Source organism: Phytophthora parasitica, assembly GCF_000247585.1.
Source record: "Phytophthora parasitica INRA-310 unplaced genomic scaffold supercont2.12, whole genome shotgun sequence".
Lineage (NCBI taxonomy): Eukaryota > Oomycota > Peronosporomycetes > Peronosporales > Peronosporaceae > Phytophthora > Phytophthora nicotianae.
In genome coordinates, this window is record NW_008648998.1 from 839,042 (window position 1) to 840,973 (window position 1,932).

Here is a 1,932-nt window from a genome sequence, read left to right on the forward strand (position 1 = left end):
CTCAAGGTGCTGGACCACCAGCACGAACAGGGGCGAATATTGCGTCAGTGGACGGATACTTACCATGGACGATCACCGCCGGCATTCCAGAGCAATGATCCGTTGAGAATCAGCCTCCATGAACGTCGTGTTAGACGCTTACAAGACATCACTTAGAGTACTGTAGACTAGTACATGTACCTTATATTATCGTGGATAGCTTCCAACAGCTGGGATGGGCATGCCATGCCCGGCGCGACTGGCGCAAGACATTCTGGTCGTTCTATACGCTTTTCAAGTGGCGAAATTGCACCTGAGTCAGGGTGAATTGCTGTGGTACAATTGAAGGACACTGCGTGCTTATCTGTTTAACGGGTTTTGGCTCATAACTTGTGAGTCACAACATAATCTATTGAGAGCCAAATACTGATCCTACATGTAGTTGAATGAAAGTGATCCTGGTTATCAGGTTTTGGTAGTCGAGTACTGCTCGACGAAGAGTCCGTGCCCATTCGCTACTGTACGATGTACAGTATCGCTATCCTAGTGTCAAGAACCCGAATGGTAGACAGAATTCACGCTGAGATCAAGCCGGATCCAGACCGGGATTGCGGTCACGGCCGTTTAACAGCATCGTCATCGTCAAGAGTCGAGATTTCTTCGCACGGAGTCACACTGGTGACATGCTGGTGTCCTACGTGTGAAAAATCGACCAACTGCCTGAGCTATCCCAACGTGTGGCTTTGAGGTGCAAAGGGTGGTACGGCATGTGGTATCACCAGGGATATGCTAATCACAGCATATATGCACTAATCAAATTAAAATTCTGATGTTAGCCAAATTTATGCATTGAGACCTGTGCCAGGCCAATTCTCAACGGATCATTGCTCTGGAATGCCGGCGGTGATCGTCCATGGTAAGTATCCGTCCACTGACGCAATATTCGCCCCTGTTCGTGCTGGTGGTCCAGCACCTTGAGCATTGCGCACCTTCAGCTAGGACAGCTACTCCATTCTTTCCCATTTCCAGTTTTGTGATCTTCCGCACACATCCACCCCAACAGAGAACGGCTAAAAGGCTGGCTACAGCTCCCCCAACTTTTATTCACGCTCACAACATGGCCCGAATCTTCACCTCTCTTCTCGTCGTCACTGCTGCGATCGCCGGGTTAATGCTACCCGATAGCGTGGACGCTCACGGCGGACAGTCCGTACATGCTCGCACGCCCGAGCGTCTGGCACAGCGTCGTCTCTTCATGTCCGAAAGCAAACGATCGCTCAAGGACTGTGCCAACTCCGAGGCTTCGCGCAGACTGCAAGAACGCGCCGTCGCCCGTCGTGCGGCCAAGGCCGACAGCCTCCGCGCCGAACGCCGCCAGCGCCGTCGCCTCGATCTCGACACCGTGCTGGCCACCAACCACAAGTCCAACCTCACCGGCCTCACCAACGAGACGAACCCCAGCGAGCTCTTCGGAGACGACGTCAAGTGTATCCTCGAGCCTGAGGTCACGCAGGGCCCGTACTACGTCAACGGCGAGTTGATCCGCTCCGACATCCGTGAGGACCAGGAGGGCGTCGACCTGTACGCGGAAGTCCAGATCATCGACGTCAACACGTGCGAACCCGTGCAGGGTCTGTACCTCGACTTCTGGCACTGCAACACCACGGGTGTGTACTCAGGCATCGTGGCCAGCGGTAACGGCGACAGTTCCGATACCACCAACGTTGACAAAACGTTCCTACGTGGACTCACTCCCACTGACGAGGACGGTGTGGCGTCCTACACGTCCATCTTCCCGGGTCACTACACGTCCCGCGCCACGCACATCCACATCCTCGGCACGTACAACGGCACTCTGCTCGAGAACAACACGTACTCGGGTGGCTACGCGTCGCACGTGGGCCAGCTCTTCTTCGACCAGGACCTCATCAGTGAGGTGGAACTCACGGCACC

The 1,932-nt window shown here is 54.7% G+C and overlaps 2 protein-coding genes across 2 annotated transcripts in view; one reads left to right on the forward strand and one right to left on the reverse strand.

Moving 5' to 3' along the window:
• PPTG_07594 (hypothetical protein) overlaps window positions 1-85 on the reverse strand; it is a gene marked incomplete at its 5' end in the record, with an annotated part of 3,382 nt that extends 3,297 nt beyond the window's left edge. The window contains one exon of the mRNA XM_008901873.1: window positions 64-85. Coding sequence (XP_008900121.1) covers window positions 64-85 — 22 coding nt within the window. The remainder of the gene's footprint in view (window positions 1-63) is intronic.
• Window positions 86-1,096: 1,011 nt separating this feature from the next.
• Window positions 1,097-1,932, forward strand: part of PPTG_22158 (hypothetical protein) — a gene marked incomplete at both ends in the record, with an annotated part of 3,025 nt that continues 2,189 nt past the window's right edge. The window contains one exon of the mRNA XM_008902052.1: window positions 1,097-1,915. Within this exon, the coding sequence (XP_008900300.1) occupies window positions 1,097-1,915 (819 nt within the window). The remainder of the gene's footprint in view (window positions 1,916-1,932) is intronic.